This window comes from Hyla sarda, chromosome 4, assembly GCF_029499605.1.
Source record: "Hyla sarda isolate aHylSar1 chromosome 4, aHylSar1.hap1, whole genome shotgun sequence".
NCBI classification, from domain to species: domain Eukaryota; kingdom Metazoa; phylum Chordata; class Amphibia; order Anura; family Hylidae; genus Hyla; species Hyla sarda.
The window spans coordinates 40,000,157-40,026,050 of record NC_079192.1 but is presented as its reverse complement, the minus strand read 5'-3'; the positions used below and the strand labels follow the sequence as shown (position 1 = coordinate 40,026,050).

Sequence of the window (25,894 nt, the reverse complement as noted above, 5' to 3'; positions counted from 1 at the left end):
AACCGCCCAGTTTAGAAGCAAATCCCCATAGCAAACCTCTTCTAAACTGGGCGGTTCCCGAGACAGGTGTCATCAGAGAGCACTTAGACAGAAAAGAACAACCTGAAAGGGTACCTCTCATCAAATAAACTTTTGATATATTTTAGATGAATGAATGTTGAATAACTTTCCAATAGCATGTTAATGAAAAATATGCTTCTTTCTATTGTATTTTTCCCGATCAGTCCTGTCAGCAAGCATTTCTGACTCATGCTGGAGTCCTAAACACTCAGAGCTGTCAGCCTGCTTTGTTCACAGCCAAACAGGCTGTGAACAAAGCAGGCTGGCAGCTCTGAGTGTTCTCCTTTGTGAACAAAGCAGACTGGCAGCTCGTAGTGTTTAGGACTCCAGCATGAGTCTGAAATGCTTGCTGCCAGGACTGGTAGGGAGACCCCTAGTGGTCATTTCTTCAAAGTGGAAAATTAAATAGAAAGAAGCATATTTTTTAATAACATGCAATTGTAAAGTTATTCTGCATACATTAATCTATAATATATCAAAAGTTTTTTTGATGAGAGGTACCCTTTAACTTCAGAAGCTCATAAGTACTGAAAGGATTAAGATTTTTTTTAATAGAAGTAATTTACAAATCTGTTTAACTTTCTGGAGCCAGTTGATATATATATAAAAAAAAAGCTTTTTCCTGGAATACCCCTTTAATCACAAAGGAAAATGTGAGTGAATGAATGATAATCAGAAGTTGACTGATTGAGTTATTTGATGAATCCAAAAAGCAGGGATAAACCCAAGAGTACAAACCAGAGAATGGAGGGTTAATGAATGGACAATTGTTAAAAAAAAGAGGGATCTGGATATAACCAGCAGAGAAAAAAATTAAATAAGTACGAATGAAAAACTTAACCAAAATAAATAAAAGATGGGTAAGGAATGAGGGAATAAATCAAAGCAGTCCTGATTAAACAAACAAGAACATAACCTATATAAATACAACAGATGCATGGAAGAGTAAGAACAAGAGCATGAAGGTTATGAATGAATGAAGTATTGACAAAACAACAAGGAGCGAATTAGATATAACCAGTAAGGGAAATTTAAAAAGATAAATGAACAAATCCAGCAGAATAAATGAATAATCACCAGATGAGGACTGACTGAATGAATGAATGAATGAATGAATACATTATTGATTGATGGCCAAACCTAAAGAAACAGATGTGTGAATTTGAGATGATTCAATATGTCTTTTTGTGGGCAACAAGGCCTTTGTTACTTTTCTGAACAAGCTGTTATATAGGACAATTTTTTATGAATGAATGCACTGTACATACATTCTTCATTTATCATTCCTGATGTGTGAAAGCTGGAAAAAAAACTTCTGCAAACGATACTGTGGAGGTGCCTCCTGTCCCAGCAGTGTTCCCAGGCCATAATTGTTACCTACCCCCTTTGCTTCAAAATGCAATAAAACCAATAGATAATAACAGATTTGCCTTCTGAGCTTAAGGCCTTTTCATTCAGATCCATCACATGGGAACATGAAGACAAGGAAAGGCCCCAAAATATACAAATCAAGTAGGGTCCCGATGGAAAGATTACCTTTAGATTAGATTGAATTAAAAAAATAGTTTTGCCCAAATTCTAAATGTTCAGGTATCAATTTAAGGGATCAGAATAAGGTTTAGGATTTAGGGTTTGGTTAGGGGCCTACTAATCCTAACTCTAAATCATGGTTAGGGTTACTGGGTCTTGGTGTAGAAAAGCTTGAAAGAGGTTGGATAGAGTGCAAGGAAACCTCAGAGTGTCATACAACAGGACTTTTCAGGACAATCGGGCACTTTTGAATAGCCCTGGGGTCACCATGCACCATTAGGGAAGACCAGATTATTGTAGAATGAAACAAATTTGTTTAGATTTTTTCTAACAATTCAGTTTTGCTCAGATCCCAAAAGTTTGGGTATTAATTTTAGCGATCAGATAAAAGGTTTAGGACCTAGGGTTTGGTTAGGTGCCTACTAATACTAACTCTGAGTTATGGTTAGGGTTACTGGGTCTTGGTGTTAAAGTGCTTGAATGGGGGTTGGAAAAAGTCCTAGAAAACCTAAGAAAGTAATTCAACATGACTTTTCAGGACAGTCGGGGCACTCCTGACTCACTATGGGGTCACCATGAAGTTTATCATTAGAGGGACCTACTTATCATAACCTTATGTTAGGGCTAGTTTTAGGGTGTCTTAGGGTAAAAAAAAAAACTAAATGGGCGTTGGAAATAGTCCAAGAAGACCTAAGAGTCATACAACATGACTTTTCAGGACAATCGGGGCACTTTTGACTCACTAAGAGGTCACCATGAAGAATTTACCATTAGAGGGATCTACATATGCTCACCTTAAGTTAGGGTGTCTTGGTGTTGAAGATCTTGAATGGGGGGGGGGGGGGGGGTCCATAAAGTCCTAGGAGACATAAGAGAGTCATTCAACATGTCCTTTCAGGACAACCAGGACACTTTTGAGTCACCATGGGGGTAACCATCAAACATTTTACAACTAGAGATGACTAAATTAATTTAGAATGAAACAAATTTGTTTTTAATTTTTCTAAAAATTTGGTTTTGTGAAAATCCAAAACTTTAAGGTACCCTAACTTTAAATTAGGGTTAGGGTTACGGAGTCTTGGTATTAAAGTGCTTTAATGGGGGTTGAATAAAGTCCCAGGAGACCAAAGAGAGTCATTCAACATGACTTTTCAGGACAGTCAGGGCATTTTTTACTCACTTTGGAGTTACCATAAAAAGCTTATGGTTAGAGAGACCTACTAATCCTAAGCTTACGTTAGGGTTAGGGTATCTTGGTTTTAAAAAGCTCAATGGGGGTTGGATAAAGTCCTAGGAGACCTAAGAGAGTCAAATAACATGACTTTTCCGGACAATTGGGGCACTTTTGATTCCCTATGGGGTCACCATGAAAAGTTTATCATTAGAGGGAGCTACTTATCTTAAACTTACCTTAGGGCTAGGGTTAGGGTGTCTTGGAGTTAAAGAGCTAGAATGGGGAAGGGAGGGTTCATAAAGTCCTAGGAGACCTAAGAGAGTCATACTTGGTAATAATTGATAGGTCAGTACTTCCGCGTATGGTGGTGGTGCACAAGGTGAGGGCAAACCAGCATAAAGAACAAATACCCAGCACTCATCAATAATGCAAAATCACATAGATTTATTGATCCATAGCAGGGGTAGGACGCGTTTATTGATCCATAGCAGGGATAGGACACATTTCGGCATATTGCCTTCCTCAGCTTGCTGCCTAGGCCGAAACGCGTCATTTATGTGACTACCCCTGCTATGGATCAATAAATCTACGTGATTTTGCATCATTGGTGAGTGCTGGGTATTTGTTCTACCTTCAGCACAATCAGGACACTTTTGACTCACTTTGGGGTTACCATGAAAAGTTTACTATATATCCTAACCTTACATTAGGGCTAGGGTGTCTTGGTGTTAAAGAGCATGAATTGGGAAGGGAGGGTTCATAAAGTCCCAGAGATCTAAGAGAGTCATACAACCTATCCTAAACCCAACTCTCAACTCTACAGAATCGGACTCGAAACTATTTTCGGGAAAATTGGCTCATCTCTATAAACCAGCAAACCTAAGAAGACCTGTTCTCATCAACTGATCCAACTTTTTGCAGAAGGTCACTTTTGGAAGACCGTGAGTTGCCTACGACTATACAGATTTAGGAATCTGGGTCAGATAGGATTTATTGATCCATGGCAGGGGTAGTCGCATAAAGTACGGCGTTTCGGCATATTGCCTTCCTCAGCTTGCTGCCTAGGCAGCAAGCTGAGGAAGGCAGTATGCCGAAACGAGTCCTTTATGTGACTACCCCTGCTATGGATCAATAAACCTACGTGATGTTGCATCATTGGTGAGTGCTGGGCATTTGTTCTACTTTCAGGACAATCAGGACACTTTTGAATCCAAATGAAACCCAACTCTCGAATCGGACTCAAAGAAATTTTGGGGAAAGCTGAGGAAGGTAATATGCCGAAACGCCATCCTTTATGTGACTACCCCTGCTACAGACCAATATATCTATGTGATGTTGCATCTTTGGTGAGTGCTGGGAATTTGTTTTAGTATCAGGACACTTTTGAATCCAAATAAAATGCAGCCAGCGAATTGGATTTGTAACAAATTTTGGGGAAATTGGCTCGTCTCTATTAACCAGCAAACCGAAGAAGACCTGTTCTCATCAACTGATCCAACTTTTTTTTGCAGAAGGTCACTTTTGGAAGACCTTGAGTTGCCTAAGACTATACGGATTTAGGAATCTGGGTCAGATAAGCTTTATTGATCCATAGCAGGGGTAGTCACATAAAGGACGGCGTTTCGGCATATTTCTTTCCTCAGCTTGCTGCCTAGGCAGCAAGCTGAGGAAGGCAATATGCCGAAATGCGTCAATTTATGTGACTACCCCTGCTATGGATCAATAAATCTACGTGATGTTGCATCATTGGTGAGTGTTGGGTATTTGTTCTACTTTCAGGACAATCGGGACACTTTTGAATCCAAATGAAACCCAACTCTGGAATCGGACTCAAAACAAATTTCGGGGAAAGCTGAAGAAGGCAATATGCTGAAACGCCATCCTTTATGTGACTACCCCTGCTATGGACCAATAAATCTATGTGATGTTGCATCTTTGGTGAGTGCTGGGTATTTGTTTTACTTTCAAGACAATTGGGACACTTTTGAATCCAAATAAAATGCAGCCAGTGAATCGGACTCAAAACAAATTTCAAGGAAATTGGCTCGTCTCTATTAACTAGCAAATCGAAGAAGACCTGTTCTCATCAACTGATCCAACTTTTTTTGCAAAAGGTCACTTTTGGAAGACCTTGAGTTGCCTAAGACTATACGGATTTAGGAATCTGGGTCAGATAATCTTTATTGATCCATAGCAGGGATAGTCACATAAAGGACGGCGTTTCGGCATATTGCCTTCCTCAGCTTGCTGCCTAGGCAGCAAGCTGAGGAAGGCAATATGCCGAAATGTGTCCATTTATGTGACTACCCCTGCTATGGACCAATAAATCTATGTGATGTTGCATCATTGGTGAGTGCTGGGTATTTGTTTTATCTTCAGGACAATCGGGACACTTTTGAATCCAAATAAAACCCAACTATCGAATCGGACTCGAAACAAATTTCGGGGAAATTGGCTCGTCTCTATTAACCAGCAAACCAAAGAAGACCTGTTCTCATCAACTGATCCAACTTTTTTTGCAGAAGGTCACTTTTGGAAGACCTTGAGTTGCCTAAGACTATACAGATTTAGGAATCTGGGTCAGATAAGCTTTTTTGATCCATAGCTAGTCACATAAAGGACGGCGTTTCGGCATATTGCCTTCCTCAGCTAGCTGCCTAGGCAGCAAGCTGACGAAGGCAATATGCCGAAATGCGTCCATTTATGTGACTACCCCTGCTATGGATCAATAAATCTATGTGATGTTACATCATTGGTGAGTGCTGGGTATTTGTTCTACTTTCAGGACAATCGGGACACTTTTGAATCCAAATGAAACCCAACTCTGGAATCGGACTCAAAACAAATTTGGGGGAAGGCTGAAGAAGGCAATATGCCTAAATGCGTCCATTAATGTGACTACCCCTGCTATGGATCAATAAATCTATGTGATGTTGCATCATTGGTGAGTGCTGGGTATTTGTTCTACTTTCAGGACAATCGGGACACTTTTGAATCCAAATGAAACCCAACTCTGGAATCGGACACAAAACAAATTTGGGGGAAAGCTGAAGAAGGCAATATGCCGAAACGCTGTCTATTATGCAACTACCCCTGCTACAGACCAATAAATCTATGTGATGTTGCATCTTTGGTGAGTGCTGGGTATTTGTTTTACCTTCAGGACAATCGGGACACTTTTGAATCCAAATAAAACCCAACTATCGAATCGGACTCAAAACAAATTTTTGGGGAAATTGGCTCGTCTCTATTAACCAGCAAACCGAAGAAGACCTGTTCTCATTAACTGATCCAACTTTTTTGCAGAAGGTCACTTTTGGAAGACCTTGAGTTGCCTAAGACTATACGGATTTAGGAATCTGGGTCAGATAAGGATGAGGACCTGGAGACTTGGGATGAGGTGTCTCCTGTGAGGTGAGGAAGTGTCTGAGATACAAGGCAGAGGGCAACATGAGGCATAAGATGAGGTGACAGAAGCCCCACTGAAGGGAGGAGGGGGGGTGTCAAAAAGCCTGCACTAGATGAATAGAAGAAGGAGAAGGGGGGTAGGAGAGGGAGAGCGAGGAGGAGGGAGGGACAGACAGAAGAGGACACACAGCCAGACAGAACTGACTGGAGAAAACTGATACCACAGAGAGAGGACTAAGCCAAAGGCAAGCACTCATCTCTCCTCCTGGTCTCCACACACATGGATACATAGTAGTGTGACTGAGGATTACAGCCCTATGTCCCGCCTGTGTGTGCACAATACTACTACATAGACACTACTCGCTCCAGTCCTGCACTATGGAAAGGTGGAAACTATCATGGGACTGCTGGAAAGTCACTGTGCTGCTGCTGGTCCTGCAGAGATCCTGCACTGTGCGAACAGGTACCGTCCTACTTCATGGCCCCTCTATGGGCACATTTATTGCACCTATAACAAGGATATAGCAGAGCTGAATCAGTTCAAGCTCCTTTGGGGTTGGATCGTGGAAGCATTGTAGTTGGTTTACCTGCAGTCCTACGTAAAACCACAGATAAGACATTGCAATATCACCACGACAAAACCAGCACTGCTACCTCTCATATAGAGCTGTATTTGTCATCTCTTTGGTGGTGCAATAGGTATACCAGCAGTCCTGTGTAAAGACAATTGATACACTTGAAACCTTTTTACCAATGACAAACTCAGCACTGCTGCATTTGAACATAGTATGAGGTGAAGTAGAAAGATTTTTTTTCCCATTTGACTAAAAGGGGTGAACATTCAAGCATTGTGGTTAAGATATTGGAGAAAGTTTACCTGCAGTCCCATGCAAAACCACACAGTGGATATCAAATGAAAATAATTGTACAGATGTAGCAGTGCTGAATGCAGCCTATAGCAGTGTTTCCCAACCAGGGTGCCTTCAGCTGTTGCAAAACTACAACTCCCAGCATGCCCGGACAGCCAAAGGCTGTCCGGGCATGCTGGGAGTTGTAGTTTTGCAACAGCTGGAGGCACCCTGGTTGGGAAACATTGGCCTATAGAATGGTAAATCTGGAACAAGAGGTATAGCAGAGCTGTATATGTGTTCTTTGACTATTAGAGATGCATCATGATAACTCACCAAAATAAGAAAATGCAACAAGTTTACCTGCAGTCCCATGCAAAACTACAGATAGAAATGGATATAGATGCAGCAGAGCTGAATATGTTTTACCTATTACAAGTGCATCATTTGTCTATCTTGTGTATCATGATCTCTCACTAGTAAGAAAATGCTGTAAGTTTACCTGCAGCCCCATGCAAATCCACAGACAACACAATCTATATCAACTAATGAGAATTGTACAGATGTAGCAAAGCTGAATGAAGCCTATAGAATGGAAAATCTGGCATAAAATTGGGATGGTTAGAGATATAGCAGAGTTGTATACGTTCCGTGACTAATAGATATGCATAATGATTTGCAGAAAAATGCAGCAGGTTTACCTGCAGTCCCATGCAAAACTACTGATATACATGGATATAGATGCAGCAGAGCTGAATGTGAGTTTAACTATTATAGGTGGATCATAATAACTTACTAGTAAAAAAAATATATATATATATATATATATATATATATATATATATATATATATATAAAAAAATAAAGTTCTCCTGCAGTCCCAGGCAAAACTTCAGATGGATATTGATGTAGCAGAGCTAAATATGTGTTCTAACTATTAGATGAGCATCACATCATTTATGTATTATGATAATTCATTAGTAAGAAAATGCAGGCAAAACAACATATGGATATAGATGTAGCAGAGCTGACTTTGTATTTGATCTATTATAGGTGCTTCATTTGTGTATTAAGAACTCACTATTATAAAAATGTCATACATTTACCTGCAGTCCCATGCAAAACTACATTTAATAATAATAAGTTTGAACGGATACACTAAATGTAAAGCGATATGAGAATAATACAGATGTAGCAGAGCTGAATACTACATGTATAATGCTAAATCTGACAAGATTGAAAAGGATATAGATGTAGTAGAGTTAACTGTGTGTTTTAACTATTAGAGGTGTAGCATAGCTCTATGTGATGGTGGTCTCCAAACTGTGGGCCTCCAGATTTTGGAAAACTACAACTCCCAGCATGCCCGGACAGCCAACGGCTGTCCAGGTAAGCTGGGAGTTGTAGTTTTTCATCATCTGGCATGCTGGGAGTTGTAGTTTTGCATCATCTGGCATGCTGGGAGTTGTAGTTTTGCATCATCTATCATGCTGGGAGTTGTAGTTTTGCATCATCTGGCATGTTGGGAGTTGTAGTTTTGCATCATCTAGCATGCTGGGAGTTGTAGTTTTGCATCATCTGGCATGCTGGGAGTTGTAGTTTTGCATCATCTGGCATGCTGGGAGTTGTAGTTTTGCATCATCTGGCATGTTGGGAGTTGTAGTTTTGCATCATCTAGCATGCTGGGAGTTGTAGTTTTGCATCATCTGGCATGCTGGGAGTTGTAGTTTTGCATCATCTGGCATGCTGGGAGTTGTAGTTTTGCATCATCTAGCATGCTGGGAGTTGTAGTTTTGCATCATCTAGCATGCTGGGAGTTGTAGTTTTGCATCATCTAGCATGCTGGGAGTTGTAGTTTTGCATCATCTAGCATGCCGGGAGTTGTAGTTTTGCATCATCTAGCATGCTGGGAGTTGTAGTTTTGCATCATCTGGCATGCTGGGACTTGTAGTTTTGAGTTATGAATACAGATGAAGCAGAGCTATCTGCTACACATTGAATGCTACATCTAAAATAAGCTTGAGATGGATACAGATGTAGCAGAGCTGAATGTGACAGTAAACTATTCGGGATATATTTGTACATCATGACAATGCATAGGTTGGGCTGCAGTCCCATGCAAAACCATATATTTTAATTGCGTAATGAGCTGTGACAAATGACAAACTCGTCAATGCTACGTCATTACAGTAATGCATTATACATTGGTGTGCGCTCTGCATCTGTATCTCCCAGGCTGTCACTTTCCTACAGCTGGAGGTATATGATGTCAATGGGGCTTCATTGTGTTTTTGGGGAATTATTGAGCGCCGTCCCAGCTGAAGTTCAAAATCAAGATAACATGTCTGTGGCCCCGACTACTTGTCCTGGCACAGCTGAGCTGTATGTGCAGCCTGGAGCTGGCAAGGATGTCCTAATGCAGGGAGATCCAGTGCAGGGGAGATATATCTGGGGCTGATCTAGTGTAGGGAGGACTATAATGTACTGTGGGGGGGTATAATGTGGGGGAGCTCTAGCGTAGGGGGGGGGTATAATGGTGGGGAGCTCTAGTGTAGAAGGCTATAATATAGGTGAGCACTAGAGTAGGGGGTAGAATGTACGGAAGAACTAGAGTAGGGGGGTAGAATGTAGGGAAGCACTAGTGTAGGGGTGTATAATCTAGGGGAACTCTAGTGTAGGGAGGTATAATGTAGGGGAGCTCTAGTGTAGGGGGTATAATGTAGGGGAGCTCTTGTGTAGGGGGGTATAATGTAGGGGAGACCTAGTGTAGGGGGGTATAATGTAGAGGAGCTCTAGTGCAGGGGGTATAATTTAGCGGAGCTCTAGTGTAGGGGGGTATAATGTAGAGGAGCTCTAGTGTAGGGGGGTATATTGTATGGGAGCTCTAGTGTAGGGGGGTATAATGTGGGGGAGCACTAGTGTGGGGAGGTGTATAATGTATGGGAGCTCTAGTGTAGGGGGTATAATGTAGGGGAGCACTATTGTAGGGGGGTATAATGTATGGGAGCTCTAGTGTAGGGGGGAATAATGTGGGGGAGCTCTAGTGTGGGGAGGTGTATAATGTAGGGGAGCTCTAGTGTAGGGGGGGTATAATGTAGAGGAGCTCTAGTGTAGGGTGGTATAATGTATGGAAGCTCTAGTGTAGGGGGGGTATAATGTGGGGGAGCACTAGTGTGGGAGGTGTATAATGTATGGGAGCTCTAGTGTAGATGGTATAATGTAGGGGAGCACTAGTGTGGGGAGGTGTATAATGTATGGGAGCTCTAGTGTAGGGAGGTGTATAATTTATGGGAGCTCTAGTGTAGGGGGTATAATGTGGGGGAGCACTAGTGTAGGGGGGTATAATATAATGGTGCTCTAGTGTAGGGGTGTATAATGTAATGGAGCTCTAGTGTAGGGGGGTATAATGTAGTGGAGCTCTAGTGTAGGGGGGTATAATGTAATGGAGCTCTAGTGTAGGGGGGTATAATGTAATGGAGCTGGTGTAGGGGGGTATAATGTAATGGAGCTCTAGTGTAGGGGGGTATAATGTAATGGAGCTCTAGTGTAGGGGGGTATAATGTAATGGAGCTCTAGTGTAGGGGGGTATAATGTAATGGAGCTCTAGTGTAGGGGGGTATAATGTAATGGAGCTGGTGTAGGGTGTGTTATGCAGGGAGCACTGGTGTAGAGGAGCCCAAATACATGGGAATTATAATGCAGGGAGCTCTAGTGTAGGGGGGGGGGGGTATAATAAAGGGGAGCTCTAGAGTAGAGGGGCCCAAATACATGGGAGTTATAATGTGGGGAGCTCTATTGTAGGGGGGTGTAATATAGGGGAGCTCTAGAGTAGAGGAGCCCAAATACATGGGGGTTATAATGTGGGGAGCTCTAGTGTAGGGGGCTATAATAAAGGGGAGCTCTAGAGTAGAGGAGCCCAAATACATGGGAGTTATAATGGGGGGAGCTCTAGTGTAGGGGGGTATAATAAAGGGGAGCTCTAGAGTAGAGGAGCCCAAATACATGGGAATTATAATGCAGGGAGCTCTAGTGTAGGGGGTATAATATAGGGGAGCTCTAGAGTAGAGGAGCCCAAATACATGGGAATTATAATGTGGGGAGCTCTAGTGTAACCAGCTCTAGATGTCGTCATCTTTAGGGCACTCTCATTGTGTTTTCTATAGCAGCACATCAATTATGGAAACAGAGATTGTGATTACACCTGGGCCCCCTGTGCCTAGAGGGCCCACAAGTAACAGCATTACTGCTATATCAGGATGACACTAGAGGGAGCTGAACCATCTCATATAGCTCCCATATGGTGCCATGTGACATACTTGTTGGCATAATGGTTGGCCCTGGTATATATTTTGTACCAGAGTCCTAGACTTATGCTGATGTGTGTGTGTGTGTGTGTGGGGGGGGGGGGGGGGTTGGTTCCTCTTACATGGGTCCCCACTACCAGTCCATGGTCACACTAAGTGTAAAACTCTTTGCCCTTTCAGATCATCCATTCTTTATAGATGTTTCCCGCTTTAGTGCAGACCTCAGGGGTGGGCTATCCCTGCCTTGTGTCGGTAGCCCACCGCACCCAGCCCGGTGATGCCCTGTGAGCCCCACAGCTTTACCTACTTTACTGACCAAGCGTTGAGGCCACCCATGGCAGATGTTATTCTAGAATAAGTACTGGTGGAGACATGAAAGGAATCATTACTGTAACTATGGCGGACATGTGAAAGTGACGGATGATCTCCGGTAGACTGGAGTGTGGACAGAGCTGAAATATGAAACATTTAACATGTTCCAGGTTGTCAACTATGTGGGGGGATCAGAGGCTTTAGGTCTTATCTGTGATCTGGTGGTGGGAGATAAACATTCCTGAATATGGAGGGAAAAGAAGATGAAGGAGCGTCCACCTGCTCCGCAGCACCGGCTTACGAGGTTGGGACCATGGTACATCCTGATTGTATAACTGATGCCCCATGGGTTACACAGTTCTCTGCTGGATCTTTAGTGCTTGTGGTTGATAGATGTTGCTTTATTTTCCTCTAAAGCAAAGAAAGTCACAAATTCATCAGTTATGCAAGATGAATACTAAGTGTACTGCCCAAACTTCAAGGAGTTAATAGAGGGGGTCCTTGTCCTCATCTCAGAGTGGACAACGTTCACAAAGAGTATATCGTGCTCTGGAGGACTTGTCCTGCCCTGCTTCACGCAGACAATATATCGATATGAATGGGCACTGTGTAATGCCTTTTTTCCCCTGTGGAGGCGCTGCAGGGTGCTTGTGTTTTCCAATCGGATCGTAAGTCTGGGTATACATTATCAAGATGATTGGATCGTTGGAGACATCTCCCATTGGAGTTCTAAGTTTGACTCAGTAGAACCTTGGGAGTCCCTGTGTTGCAGCCATAATATGATGCCTAGGGCATTAACCTCTTAAGGACCCGGGCTTTTTCCGTTTTTTCATTTTCAATTTTTCCTCCTTAACTTTAAAAAATCATAACTCTTAAAAATTTTCACCTAAAATTATATATAAAGGCTTAATTTTTGCGTCACTTTGTAATGACATTAGTCATTTTACCCAAAAATCTACGGTGAAACGGGAAAAAAAATCAATGTGCGACAAAATTGATGAAAAAACACTATTTTGTAAGTTTTGGGGGCTTCTGTTTTTACGCAGTACATTTTTGTCAAAGATGACACCTTATCTTTATTCTGTAGGTCCATACGGTTAAAATGATACCCTACTTATATAGGTTTGAATTTGTATCACTTCCGAAAAAAATCATGAATACATGCAGGAAAATTTATACGTTTAAAATGGTCATCTTCTGACCCCTATAACTTTTTTATTTTTCTGTGTTCAGGGCGCTTTGAGGACTCATTTTTTGCGCCGTCATCTGAAGTTTTTAGCGGTACCATTTTTGTTCTGATCAGACTTTTTGATCACTTTTTATTTATTTCTGGTATAAAAAGTGATCAAAAATGCGCTATTTTGGACTTTGGAATTTTTTTGCGCGTATGCCATTGAACGAGCGGTTTAAAAAGCGGTATATTTTTATAATTCGGACATTTCCGCACGCGGCGATATCACATATGTTTATTTTTATTATTATTTACATAATGTTTTTTTTTATTTTTGGAAATGCCGGGTGATTCAAACTTTTATTAGGGGAAGGGATAATTGAAAGGGTTAATGATTTTTTTACACTTTTCTTATGCAATATTATAGGTCCTATAGGGGGGGGGGGGGGCTATAACATTGCATGTACTGATCTTTTACACTGATTGATGCATCTCCATAGGAATGGATCGATCAGTGTTTTCGGCGATTGATTGCTCAAGTCTGGATCTCAGGCTTGAAGCATTCATTCGGCGATCGGACAGCACAGGAGAAGGTAAGAAGACCTCCTCCTGTGCTACAGCTGTTCGGGATGCCGCGATTATACCGCAGCGATCCCGAACAGCTCCCTGAGCTAACCGGCACATTTCACTTTCGTTTTTAGCCGTGCGGCTCAGCTTTGAGCGTGTGGCTAAAGGGTTAATAGCGTGCGGCACAGCGATCAGTGCTGCGCGCTATTAGAGGCGGGTCCCGGCTTCATTATGACTACGGGCCCGCCGCGATATGATGCGGGGTCACCGTGTGACCCCGCATTATATCGCAGGACCGGGACTCATGACGTACGCATATGTCATGGGTCCTTAAGAGGTTAAAGGGGTAATCTGCTTGAATTTTTTATTTTTTTTTTTAAATCAACTGGTGCCAGAAAGTTAAACAGATTTGTAAATATCTTCTATTAAAAAATCTTTACCCTTCCAGTACTTTTTAGCAGCTGTATGCTACAGACACCTGATGCCCGTATCAGGAACTGTCCAGAGCAGGAGAAAAATCCCCATAGCAAACCTATGCTGCTCTAGACAGTTCCTTTAACGGACAGAGGTGTCAGTAGAGAGCACTGTAGACAAGACAAAAAAGAAATTCAAAAAGAAAAGAATTTCCTCTGTAGAATACAGCTGCTAAAAAGTACTGGAAGGGTAAAGATTTTTTAATAGAAGTCAATAATAGTTGTCACCAATGCTACCTGCAATGTATGTGATAGACTTCAATGCAACAGCGCCCCCAGGTCCAACAATATTTGACCTCAATATATATATTTTTGTATACTTAAATTTCCGAGGTGATAGATAATGTACCCAAAGCAATGTACCCAGTCCCCCGCACCATTATCCAGAATGTTATCCAGAGTTTAAAAATGTATATAGTCCATCAATACTAGATGGAATGAGGGGGGGGGATGAATCCTAGAACCCCAGAGGGATCTGTATGAAGGGGCTCAGGCACAGGATACACATTTTTGTCCTATATTGACCCCTATAACTGTTTAATTTCTCCTTATACGGGCCTGTATGAGGGGTCATTTTTTGCGCCCCGATCTGTAGTTTTTAACAGTACCATTTTAATTTTGATGTGACTTTTTGATCACTTTTCTTTTTTAATTAAATTTGGGAGTTGCAGTTAGTTACTAACTACAACTCCCAGCATGCCCTGATACAGTCTGTGGCTCAGCAGCTGCCCCAAATGAAATCTACAACTCCCAGCATTGTGGACTATATAGTAGTATACTGTAGTTCAGTGTATTTCAAAAAGGGGTGCCTCCAGCTGTTGCAAAACTACAACTCCCAGCATGTTGGACAACTTAGTAGTATATAGTATAGGTCAGTGTATCTCAACCAGGGGTGCCTCCAGCTGTTGCAAAACTACAACTCCCAGCATGTTGGACTATATAGTAGGATATAGTATAGGTCAGTGTATCCCAACCAGGGGTGCCTCCAGCTGTTGCAAAACTACAACTCCCAGCATGTTGGACAATAGAGTAGTATATAGTATAGGTCAGTGTATCTCAACCAGGGGTGCCTCCAGCTGTTGCAAAACTGCAACTCCCAGCATGTTGGACAATATAGTAGTATATAGTATAGGTCAGTGTATCCCAACCAGGGGTGCCTCCAGCTGTTGCAAAACTACAACTCCCAGCATGTTGGACAATATAGTAGTATATAGTATAGGTCAGTGTATCCCAAAAAGGGGTGCCTCCAGCTGTTGCAAAACTACAACTCCCAGCATATTGGACAATATAGTAGTATATAGTATATGGTCAGTGAATCCAACCAGGGGGGCCTCCAGCTGTTGCAAAACTACAACTCCCAGCATATTGGACAATATAGTAGTATATAGTATATGGTCAGTGTATCTCAACCAGGGGTGCCTCCAGCTGTTGCAAAACGACAACTCCCAGCATGCCCGGACAGCCGTTGGCTGTCTGGGCATGCTGGGAGTTGTAGTTTTGTAACAGTTGGAGGCACCCTGGTTGGGAAACACTGGTATAGGTTATGGTGGAACATTCCGGGAGTTGGAGGATTGGTTGGATAAAGCCGTCCATTGCATTGCCGGTATTTTTCACATAATAATACCAGCAGGGTGGCCAAAATACGGGCTGTGCCGGTAAAATACCAGCCAGGTGGCAACCCTAGTTGTGGCCCTTTCAAACAAATGATCTTTTGGGGCACCCGGCGTCAGATCCCTGCCCATCTATTATCAATGACCTATCCTAAGGATCAACTTCTAGGCCTAAGGAGAACGAGAATTCATTGGAACAGGATATCAGTAAATAGGTCTCCATGGCAACACTGCACCTGACAGAAACAGAGAAGGATGTGATGTCATCAGAATATCTCAGTAGTGCAGCCTCAGGCTCCGGGCCTGAAAATTGAACTTATCAGATCTCATTAAACCCAATGATACGGACCCTAACATGGTTCGGGAAATAAAGTTCCCCTTTAGGTGTGAATTCACACCAGTGCCAATACTTAGGGCTTGTTCCTGACTTTATCCACCTTCCATCTTGTGAGATTATCTGAGTCATCGCCGGAATATATAAGCTGAGAAGATTCCTTCTTAGATACGTTTCATGACTGAGCACTTTTTAATTTAGTCGAATTCCAGGTTGCTAAGCAGAGGACGCCGTCTGAATGCCAATCCCATGATGGCTGGAGGCCTCTGCTCCTTGGTCCCCATGGAGACCCCAAGAAAATGCAGACTTCTGAGTATTGTAAAGGGCATGGGGTCCCCCACTGAATTCATGTGGGGTCACGTTTTTGGTATTTTCTTTTTTGGTTGGCAGATTTTTTTATTTTTTTTGAGAACTTAACTCTATCATTGTCATGAGCGAGAGCAATGTGAAGGACAAACCTTAAGGGCCATGTGAACAAGTGCATCATGTCCACCATCAGAGGGACAGGCATGAACGAGATATTTTTTCAATAAAAGTACCTGAGTTGTCTTCATACATATATCTTAGATCTGTCTGGGAAAGCTGGGTAACGATAAGGCTTCAATTACAATTTACATGGGGTTGTCACCAAGCTTCTCCAGGCTGCTGAATGGACATTTGTCCTAGTTCTTCAGTTATACACCCTTCATCTTCTAGCCTGGCTTATCCAAGCACATATTCAGGAGTCTGGGAAAGCAGAGTAACAACACATACGTACGGTGTCCATTTTAGGACATCGTCAGTCGTCAGCCGTACCTCCGTCCTCCTTCAGGAAAAACAGCGTCCCGCCTCCTCCCTCGGACCAATCTCCGTCAGGCTTCAGCCACAACTCCCTCCTCCCTCCTTTGTCATCCTAAAGTCTGTCATCCAAAACTCTGTCATCCTAAAGTCTCTCATCCAAAACTCCGTCATCCCTCAGACAAAAAACCTTCCTGCCGTGTAGCAGAGCCGAGTCGGCTCTCTGCTATATGGGTTTCTGCTGTACATGCTATGTAATGTCGGCTCTGCTATACAGTGCTGTGCAGCGTCGGCTCCACTATGCGTCTGAGGGAGAATCGTCTGAGGCATGACAGCGTTTTGGATGACGGCGTTTTGGATGACCGAGTTGTGGCTGAAGGATGACAGCGATTGGTGTGAGGGAGGAGGCGGGATACTGTTTCGCCTGAGGGAAGACGGAGTTGCGGCTGACGACTGACAGCAATTGGTCCGAGGGAAGAGGCGGGACACTGTTTTGCCTGACGGAAGACGGAGGTACGGCTGATGACTGACGACGTCCTAAAATTGACACCGTACATATGGAAGCTGTAAGGACTAGACACTTTGGCATTTTTCCAGACTCTGTGTGCAGCGGGTGCCGCCATAATGAATCGGTGTTATACCCTCCGGTACATGCCGTGTCTCCATTGATGGCAATGCAGTACTGCACAGTGCAGCAGAATCCCACTGAACACAATATGAGGCCGCCGCGGCTGGAAGTTCTCCGGGCAGAAATTCTGCAGTGTAAACAGGCCCTAATAGATCAATTTTCCAATAAATAGATATAACTATGAAACGGCTGAATATGAGAACCTTTTTTGACTGTCACATGTGTGGGTTTTGTTGCCCAGACCATCAGAGTGCAAAACGTTTACTTTGGATAGGGGGATAATCTTCGATTTATGCATTAGATTTCAACTAAGTGCAGATGTAGCAGTGGTGAGTTTGTTATTTAGCACAGCTCAGTGTGTGTTTTTTGGAACTTCCTGTTTCTTCCCGTCTTCTTCTTGCTAGACAATGGCGGATATATTGCCATGCCTACCAAACCTCATTTTGTGATATATAACGCCATTTTGTTATGTGTTGGCCATGTATGTTTATTACTATTAGTGTTGAGCAGCATAGGCCATATTCGAATTCGCGATACTTCGCAAATATATGGGCGAATATTTGTCATATATTTGCAAGATTCGCAATGTTCGCGGCCTTTTTTTTACCATGCGCCATAAAATTTGCATGCACATTCACCATAAAATTTGCATGCGCAATATCGCTTAATAAAAGAGCTAAAAGAAGGGAGGGATCAATATGCGCGAAAATTCGCATATGCAAATTTTCGGGCGCCCGCCAGTCTGACACAGTAACTAGTATTGGAGCCTTGTTTACACCACAAGCTGGAAGCAGGGAGGGATGATCACTGTGATGTGTACTGTGAAAAAAATGGGAATATTCGTAATTGCGAATATTTAGCGATATATTTGCAATATTCGTGAATAAGCGATATTCGCGATAAATATTTGCATTGCGAATATTCGCGCCCAACACTAATTGCTATGGGAAAGGGTTGAGAAGCTGCAACGTAACTATAAAGCTGCAATGGCTAAGGATGTGAGGAAGATGAAAATCGTGGCGTACTCACGCCCCGCCCCAGCTATGCAAGTCTACGGGAGGGGGCATGATGCCCCCTCCCATAGACTTGCATAGCGGGGGTGGGGGGTGACGTCACACGGGGGCGCAGTCATGAGGTCACTATACTCAGGCCTCGTGGTCGGCAACCATCTCTTTGAGCTGCACGCCGCGCTGCCAGGTCACAAACTGCCCGGTGCCGACCATGGGGCCGAAGTAAGTATAGTGACCTCATGACTCTGCCCCCGCGTGACGTCACCCCCCTCCCCCCCGCTATGTAAGTCTATGGGAGGGGGCGTCACGAATGCAAGATTGCGGGGATCCCCAGTGGTCAGACATCTTATCCCCTATCCTTTGGATAGAAGATAAGCTGTCTTAGGGCCGGATCTTTAAGCAACATGGTGCTGGGGAATTCCAGTCTTGTGTTCCATGTTTCTGGAGGTAATAAGATGTGTGACTGTTGTGAGCAAGTCTTCATACTTGCATAAAAAGGGCAGCGTTCCTGCTCGAATGATGGTTGGTGCTAAAGTTATGTTGTGCTAGGCTGCGAAGGCCTGACTGTGAGGCCTAAGAGAATGTCTGCTGGAGTATCAGGGACGATGGCACGCATAGGTGGTATTGGGCTGTGAGATTGAAAGAGAAGCTGTGAGCTGCTGGAGATGTCTTCCCCAAGCCTGAAAGGATTTCTGTACAGGCCATGGCTTCCATAGACAGAACCTGGTGAGAAGACCTCTATGGGAAGAACAGTGGGATACCGGGTAGAGGAGTTTGCCGAAACACCCCGAAAGAGATGGCACCAGACCAAAAGAGTAAAGAGCTCCTGGGGCAGGAGTCAAGTTCAGCTATGAGCCGCTCTTGAAGCAAGAGCCATTGAGTGTCCATAGAGAGCTCTGGCCGTAAGGGTTAGGAGACTGGTTGTGTATAGTGAGCCTCTGGAACAGATTCAGAGAGACTTTAGTCATTCTAATTCACTTTGTTACTAAGATTTGTTCCTCTTCGTGAGAACTGCCTCACATTCTAAACTTTCAATATATGTCCCTGTAACCGCCAAGCAGAAGTGCCTCTTGCCAGTAAAGCCTTAATGGACTGCGTGCAAATTACTTGCTGCTCCCTCTCGTACAGTGGGGCGTTCACCATCAAGCTTCGTGCTTTACAAGCCTGTAGGCATTACCAACATCACAACTCCTGTGTCCCTTTTTTTTAATGTTTTTTTATTACTGTATGTCTCAGCGAATCCGTCTGGGTCTCTAAAGTATTAACCGTGTCACTAAATTATTATTTGTCCCATTGTGTCATAACTGTGATACAATAACATTTTGTGTTGCAATATATATCCAGTGAGCAGGTCACATTGGGAGTCGTGTGTAGTACAGTATAATAGAATTGTATTAGTGGTCATTTCTTAGTGTGTCGTGTTCTATGTATAGAGCATTATAGAATTGTATTGTGGTCATATGCACTGTTGTATGTTCATATTGATTGTGTTATGGTCATATCCAGTGGTCAGGTCATGTAGTATTCTATGTGCAGAATATAAAAGAATTGCATTATGGTCATGTCCAATGGTCAGTCATGCTGGGGGTGTAGTATCATTGCCACAGAAAGTGAAAAAAGCTAGTTTTTCTTTACCTACATAAATAATAAATAACTTAAAACTGAAAGTGTTGGCCACCTCAGTAAAAAGGGTGTATAATGGTGAAGGAGGATGAGGAAAAGGCCAATCTAATAAATGCTTTGTTTTCCACTGTAATAGAAATGTTGTATGGTCACGTCTAGAGGAAGTTGAGAGGTGTAGTGCTCTATGTGTAGAGTATAATAAAATTGTACACTGCTCAAATAAATAAAGGGAACACTAAGGTAACACATCCTAGAATGAATGAATGAACTAATCGTATGAAATACTTTCGTCTTTACATAGTTGAATGTGCTGACAACAAAATCACACAAAAATAATCCATGGAAATCAAATTTATCAACCCATGGAGGTCTGGATAATGTAATGTCCTTAAAACAAGTCAAAATGAGGCTCAGTAGTGTGTGTGGCCTCCACGTTCCCGTATGATGTCCCTATAATGCCTGGGCATGCTCCTGTTGAGGTGGCAGATGGTCTCCTGAGGGATATCCTCCCAGACCTGGACTAAAGCCTCCACCAACTCCTGGACAGTCTGTGGTGCAACATGGCGTTGGTGGATGGAGCGAGACATGATGTCCCAGATGTGCTCAATCGGATTCAGGTCTGGGGGACGGGCGGGCCAGTCCATAGCATCAATGCCTTCCTCTTGCAGGAACTGCTGACACACTCCAGTAACATGAGGTCTAGCATTGTCTTGCATTAGGAGGAACCCAGGGCCAACTGCACCAGCATATGGTCTCACAAGGGGTCTGAGGATCTCATCTCGGTACCTAACGGCAGTCAGGCTACCTCTGGCAAGCATATGGAGGGTTGTGTGGACCCCCCAAAGAAATGTCACCCCACACCATTACTGACCCACCGCCAAACCGGTCATGCTGAAGGATGTTGCAGGCAGCAGAACATTCTCCACGGTGTCTCCAGACGCTGTCACGTCTGCCACATGTGCTCAGTGTGAACCTGCTTTTATCTGTGAAAAGCACAGGGCGCCAGTGGCAAATTTGCCAATCTTGTGTTCTCTGGCGAATGCCAAACGTGCTCCTCCTACTCCTCCTTGCACAAAGGCAGAGGTAGCGGTCCTGCTGCTGGGCTGTTGCCCTCTTACAGCCTCCTCCACGTCTCCTGATGTACTGGCCTTTCTCCTGGTAGCGCCTTCATGCTCTGGACATTTGTGTGGGTTGTAGACTCCGTCTCATGCTACCACTAGAGTGAAAGCACCGCCAGCATTCAAAAGTGACCAAAACATCAGCCAGGAAGCATAGGAACTGAGAAGTGGTCTGTGGTCACCACCTGCAGAACCACTTCTTTATTGGGGGTGTCTTGCTAATTGCCTATAATTTCCACCTGTTGTCTGTTCCATTTGCACAACAGCATGTGAAATTGATTGTCAATCAGTGTTGCTTCCTGAGTGGACAGTGGGATTTCACAGAAGTGTCATTGACTTGGAGTTACATTGTGTTGTTTAAGTGTTCCCTTTATTTTTTTGAGCAGTGTATTATAGTCATGTGCTGTGGTCGGTCATGTTGCAAGGTGAAGTTTTCTACGTGTAGAGTATAATAAAATTGTATTCTAGTTGCTTAGTGCTCTGTATAATGGTTATATTCCGTGGACAGTCATGTTGGGAGGTGTAGTGCTCTGTGTATAAAATAAAATAGAATTGTATTTCGGTTATGTCCTTTGGTCAGGTCTTCTTGGGGGTGGTAGTGCTATGGAAAATGCCCATTGGTCAGGTAATTTTTGGAGGTGTAGTGTTCTGTATGTAGAGTATAATAGAAATGGCCAGTGGTCGGGTCATGTTGGGGGCTTTAGTATTACATGTATAGTTTATAATAGAATTGTATTATGGTCATGTCCTGTTGGGGGGTGTAATTCTATTCTGAGTGTATATTACAACTTGTAATGATCAGGAAAAAAGATGGAAAAGGTTACTACTAGATTTCTGGAGGTGGGATGTTGATTCAAGGAATTATTCTGGGTGCTTTATTTGGAAAGACTTCTTTCCTTTGTATGGGGCTATTAGCTTCTACCTCATAAAGGATTTGTTTGCCTTCCTCTCGATCAATACAGTTATGGTTATAGGTTGGACTTGATGGACACTTTCTTTTTTCATCTTTATGTTGGGTCATGTTGCCTTCATGCTCTGGTGGTCGGGTCACCCTGCCCTCATGCTCGGCTGTCTATACTGCCTCCTCCCTTCCTGGTATGGTCCTGTGACTCTCTCCTGACCAAGCCTTTCTGTACAAGAACATCACATTCCCCACCAACCTGTCCCGGTTCCTCCCTGTAGAGCTTGTATAACATTTGGCGTGCTGCCCAAGATTGATAGATGATCGTATGGTGGGCGTCACTGGTCTGTGAGGGATCACCCATGAGAAACAAACACAAGGGAATCCTCTGTAGAATTAACTTCTTCACTGTCATGAACGAAGAACAGGATGGAAAACGTGACAGAAAGCAGAGACAAAAAGACGAGAAAGGTCGTGGGCTGCAAATGATGTAGAAGGAAATTCCAAGATGCCGTTGAAAAGCACAAAGGGGGCTGTGTATAAATATTATAGGACACATCAACAAGTAGTATTAGCCATAGCAACCAGTGACATGAATAGGCGGTAAAGGCAACACCAATGTCCTTATCTACTATGACACCAATGTTCTTATCTACCACAACCCCAATGTTCTCATCTACTACGACACCAATGTTCTTATCTACCACAACCCCAATGTTCTCATCTACTACGACACCAATGTTCTTGTCTACTACAACCCCAATGTTCTCATCTACTACGACACCAATGTTCTTATCTACCACAATCCCAATGTTCTCATCTACTATGACACCAATGTTCTTGTCTACTACAACCCCAATGTTCTCATCTACTACGACACCAATGTTCTTATCTACCACAACCCCAATGTTCTCATCTACTATGACACCAATGTTCTCATCTACTACAACCCCAATGTTCTCATCTACTACGACACCAATGTTCTTATTTACTATGACACCAATGTTCTTATCTACTATGACACCAATGTTCTTATCTACTATGACACCAATGTTCTTATCTACTACGACACCAATGTTCTTATCTACTACAACCCCAATGTTCTTATCTACTACAACCCCAATGTTCTCATCTACTATGACACCAATGTTCTTGTCTACTACGACCCCAATGTTCTCATCTACTACGACACCAATGTTCTTATTTACTATGACACCAATGTTCTTATCTACTATGACACCAATGTTCTTATCTACTATGACACCAATGTTCTTATCTACTACAACCCCAATGTTCTTATCTACTACAACCCCAATGTTCTTATCTACTACAACCCCAATATTCTTATCTACTACAACCCCAATGTTCTTATCTACTACATCCCCAATGTTCTTAATTACTACAACAACAATGTTCTTATCTACTATAACATTAATGTTCCTATCTACTATAACACTAATGCTCTTATCTACTACAACCCCGATGTTCTTATCTACTTCAACACAAATGTTCTTATCTACCACAACACCAATGCTCTTATCTACTACAACACCAATGGTTTTATCTACAACATCAATGTTCTTATCTACTACACCAATGCTTTTACCTACTGCAATACCAATGATTTTACCTACCGTACTACAACCCCAATGCTCTTGTCTACTGCAACCCCAGTGTTCTTATCAACAAGAACACCAATGCTCGTATCTACTACAACACCAATGCTCGTATCTACTACAACACCAATGCTCGTATCTACTACAACACCAATGCTCGTATCTACTACAACACCAATGCTCGTATCTACTACAACACCAATGCTCGAATCTACTACAACACCAATGCTCGTATCTACTACAACACCAATGCTCGTATCTACTACAACACCAATGCTCGTATCTACTACAACACCAATGTTCTTATCTACTACAACACCAATGCTTGTATCTACTACAACACAAATGTTCTTATCTACTACAACACCAATGCTTGTATCTACTACAACACCAATGCTCGTATCTACTACAACACCAATGTTCTTATCTACTACAACACCAATGTTCTTATCTACTACAACACCAATGCTCGTATCTACTACAACACCAATGTTCTTATCTACTACAACACCAATGCTTGTATCTACTACAACACCAATGCTAGTATCTACTACAACACCAATGTTCTTATCTATACTACAACACCAATGCTTGTATCTACTACAACACCAATGTTCTTATCTACTACAACACCAATGCTTGTATCTACTACAACACCAATGTTCTTATCTACTACAACACCAATGCTTGTATCTACTACAACACCAATGCTCGTATCTACTACAACACCAATGTTCTTATCTATACTACAACACCAATGCTTGTATCTACTACAACACCAATGTTCTTATCTACTACAACACCAATGCTCGTATCTACTACAACACCAATGCTTGTATCTACTACAACACCAATGCTCGTATCTACTACAACACCAATGTTCTTATCTACTACAACACCAATGCTCGTATCTACTACAACACCAATGCTCGTATCTACTACAACACCAATGCTCGTATCTACTACAACACCAATGCTCATATCTACTACAACACCAATGCTCGTATCTACTACAACACCAATGCTCATATCTACTACAACACCAATGCTCATATCTACTACAACACCAATGCTCATATCTACTACAACACCAATGCTCGTATCTACTACAACACCAATGCTCGTATCTACAACACCACTGTTCTTATCTACCTTAACACCAATGTTCTTATCTACCACAACACCAATGTTCTTATTTACTACAACACCAGTGTTCTTATCTACCACAACACCAATGATTGTATCTACTACAACACCAGTGTTCTTATCTACCACAACACCAATGATTGTATCTACCACAACACCAATGTTCTTATCTACTACAACACCAATGCTCGTATCCACTACAACACCAATGCTCTTATCTACCACAACACCAATGTTCTTATCTACTACAACACCAATGCACTTATCTACTACAACCCCAATACTCGTATCTACTACAACACCAATCCTCTTATCTACCACAACACCATTGTTCTCATCTACTACAACACCAATGCTCTTATCTACCGCAACCCCAATATGCTCTTATCTACTACAACACCAATGTTCTTATCTGCCACAACACCAATGTTCTTATCTACTACAACAACAATGATTGTATCTACTACAACACCAATGTTCTTATCTACCACAACACCAATGCTCTTATCTACTACAACACAAATGCTCTTCTCTACTACAACCCCAATGCTCTTATCTACTACAACCCCAATGTTCTTATCTACCACAACACCAATGCTCTTATCTACTACAACACAAATGCTCTTCTCTACTACAACCCCAATGCTCTTATCTACTACAACACCAATGCTTTTGTCTACTACTTGTATCTCACAACCTTTTTCTCTCACCTTTGAAAACTTTTTGGTAAAACTGCATAAGGCTCAGTTGAGTTTTTGTCTACGAATTGAAGGGATTATGGCAAGATGAAAAGTTATCCCTTGTCCACAGGATAGGGGAGTCAATCAGTGAGGGTCTGACTGCTGGGATCTCCACCGATAAGGAGAAGGGAGGTCAAGTGCTTCCAAAGTGAATGTAAAGACAGTGCACATCCTTGGCCACTCTTCCATTCGCTGTCTATGAGAATTCCAAGAGTGTTCAGAAGTCCTATAGATAGTGAATAGAGTGGTGGGCAAGCTTGCCTGCTAATGCTTCATTGACTCAGGGGACAGCTGACTGTCAAACCATGCCTATCAGCTAACTTTACCCTATCCTGTGGGCAGGGCTAGATAACCTCTTTAATAATTATAGCAGGAGTAGAAAAGAAGAGTACATCCCCCCTTAACCCTGGTCCATAGACAAAGATGAAACTGCTTCTGGAAATAAATAGAGGAGAAGATATGAGATATAGATAGATAGATAGATAGATAGATAGATAGATATGAGATAGATAGATATGATATAGATAGATAGAGATATGAGATA

At 42.6% G+C, this 25,894-nt stretch overlaps 1 protein-coding gene and 1 long non-coding RNA gene across 5 annotated transcripts in view; both read left to right on the top strand.

Annotated features, from left to right (window-relative positions):
* Window positions 1-5,743, top strand: part of LOC130367807 (uncharacterized) — a 59,013-nt gene extending 53,270 nt beyond the window's left edge. Inside the window, exons 2-3 of one of the 2 annotated variants that reach the window (XR_008892180.1) lie at window positions 4,544-4,702; window positions 5,550-5,743. This is a non-coding gene — a long non-coding RNA (uncharacterized LOC130367807). Of the gene's footprint in view, window positions 1-4,543; window positions 4,703-5,143; window positions 5,155-5,549 lie in introns of those variants that run through there. The other variant, XR_008892181.1, reaches the window with a different exon arrangement.
* A 673-nt stretch (window positions 5,744-6,416) lies between these two features.
* Window positions 6,417-25,894, top strand: part of COL5A3 (collagen type V alpha 3 chain) — a 213,826-nt gene continuing 194,348 nt past the window's right edge. For all 3 annotated transcript variants that reach the window (XM_056570607.1, XM_056570606.1, XM_056570605.1), the window contains exon 1: window positions 6,417-6,635. In XM_056570607.1, the coding sequence (XP_056426582.1) occupies window positions 6,551-6,635 (85 nt within the window). In that variant the 5' untranslated portion in view covers window positions 6,417-6,550. The remainder of the gene's footprint in view (window positions 6,636-25,894) is intronic.